Raw genomic sequence first — 2116 nt, forward strand, 5'->3', positions numbered from 1 at the left:
CTTTCTCTTCATCTTCATTTCCTATTTTCTTTTTTATTGTTGTTACTAACTTTTCAATAACTTCAATTCTTTTCATCCTTTCTTTTATTATTATTATTTTGTTTTCTCTTTCTTTGGTTCTTTCTTTGTATTTTCTGTTTTGATAGTTATTGTTCTTGTAATGATATTGTTTATATCTTCTATTAGGATAATAGGAGTTTTGATGATAATATTTATTGTCCCTATCATTGTACCACTGTCTATTTTCAAAATGATCATATCTATGAACTATCTGATTTGTATTAAATCTTTTTTGGTATTTGTTATTTCTTCTATAGTATTGATTATTCTTTTTAATCTCTTTTGTTTCATGTATTATTATTTTTATTTAAAAATCGTGGGATTTCTGCGGAGTTAAAGATTTTCTAAAGAGAAATAAAAAAAGATCAAAATAAATACAAAACAAATACAGGAGTTGGAGAAATGTTATAGATAATAGAAGAAAACGTAAATAAAAGAATAAAAAAACATTTGATAAAAAGATTACTATTAATGAATGTAATTCACTCAAATAAATATATAGTAAAGAAAGAAGAATATTGTATAATAAATGAATTTGGTAGAAAATAATATATAACATAGATATAATAAGTGTTGAAATATATTGTAATATTAACAATAAATTAATACAAAATAAATTAGTAAGAAGATTACATTTATCAAATTACAAATATCTTCACAACATTATTAAGAGTAATACTATTAAAAAACATAAAATAAATAGTGTTTTATAGAACCATTTCTGTAATACATTAGATGAAAAATATTTTAAATAGATTGTGTTTTAAATAAACATACATATAGAATGAGACCATATTAAAATTCATTGAACTAATCAATTCTCATTATGAAGAAGTAAAAAATATGAATATGCCCATTAATTGAACCTTGTTAAATATTAGTATTTAATACTTTTTCATTATAACATAAATATCAAAAATAAATATATAATACATTATCCAATATAAAAATAAACATAAATTATCTATCTTTTCAAAGAAGAAAATGCACTAATTATAATAAAATATTTAAAAATTGAAGATAGTTCCAATGAATCTGTTATTTTTATTAGCATTTCTTTATATTATAACTATTATATCTCACCATCAATAAAGATTTATATAATTAGAAATAATTATCTTTATTAATTATTAATAAATATCTTTATCCTAATCTATGATTAAAATTAAATCAATAAATAAATTAATATGTGATCTTTATAGAAAGATCCATATCAAATAATTGAATTTAGTTCAAGAATTGAACAATCAAATGAAGGAACAACATTAATTAAAGAAGTAGAAAATGATGATAAATCAATTTCAACACTAATTATTTCTTCTTCAAAACCATTAACTAATTTAATAATATAGAATTTTCAGAAACAACATTAACAACAAATAAAAGTCAAATAATGATTATTGGAATGAAAGGAATAACATTAGATAGTATTGGATATAAGAATTGTAATATGATGATTTATAAAGAAGAAACAAGAGAATGTATTGAATGTGAAAAAGGATATTATTTAAATTCAAATAAAGAATGTCAATTATTACCAGATAATTGTATTGTAGGATATAAAACATATTGTTATCAATGTAAAGAAGGATATATTAAAGAAAAAGGAGAATGTAAAGAAAAAGATAATGAATGTAATAAATCAGAAAGAAATTATTGTTTAAAATGTTCAAATGGATATAAAATACAAAATAATCAATGTAATGGAGATAAAGAAGATCAATGTTATTATGAAGGAAATAAATGTGTATCATGTTCAAATAGATATACATTAAACAATGGAAAATGTTCAAATAAAGAAAAGAATCAAAATGGAAAGAATGAAGAAATATATTGTGAAAATGGAAAATACATTAATAATAATAAATGTATAGAATGTTCAAAATCAGAAATATGTCAAACAAATGATATTGAAATAAAATGTAAATATGAAGAATATTTAGATAATAATAAATGTATAAATAAAACATGTGAAGAAGATATGATAAAAGATCAAAATGGAAAATGTAATAATAATATTTCATATTGTTTAAATAAATCATATGTTAATGGAAAA

General features: G+C 19.5%; 1 protein-coding gene across 1 annotated transcript in view, besides 7 other annotated features; it reads left to right on the forward strand.

The window, feature by feature from the left end:
* Window position 1: 1 nt before the first annotated feature.
* Window positions 2-184: a microsatellite.
* A 168-nt stretch (window positions 185-352) lies between these two features.
* Window positions 353-375: a sequence feature (AT_rich).
* Window positions 376-432: 57 nt separating this feature from the next.
* Window positions 433-555: a repeat region.
* Window positions 556-600: 45 nt separating this feature from the next.
* Window positions 601-884: a repeat region.
* Window positions 885-930: 46 nt separating this feature from the next.
* Window positions 931-1024: a sequence feature (AT_rich).
* Window positions 1025-1050: 26 nt separating this feature from the next.
* Window positions 1051-1076: a sequence feature (AT_rich).
* Window positions 1077-1154: 78 nt separating this feature from the next.
* Window positions 1155-1249: a sequence feature (AT_rich).
* A 204-nt stretch (window positions 1250-1453) lies between these two features.
* Window positions 1454-2116, forward strand: part of EDI_239130 (uncharacterized protein) — a gene marked incomplete at both ends in the record, with an annotated part of 780 nt that continues 117 nt past the window's right edge. Inside the window, one exon of the mRNA XM_001733448.1 lies at window positions 1454-2116. This exon is cut by the window's right edge and continues 117 nt beyond it. Within this exon, the coding sequence (XP_001733500.1) occupies window positions 1454-2116 (663 nt within the window).

This window comes from Entamoeba dispar, genomic scaffold (genome assembly GCF_000209125.1).
Source record: "Entamoeba dispar SAW760 scf_1105229462787 genomic scaffold, whole genome shotgun sequence".
In the NCBI taxonomy this organism is placed as follows: Eukaryota; Evosea; order Mastigamoebida; family Endamoebidae; genus Entamoeba; species Entamoeba dispar.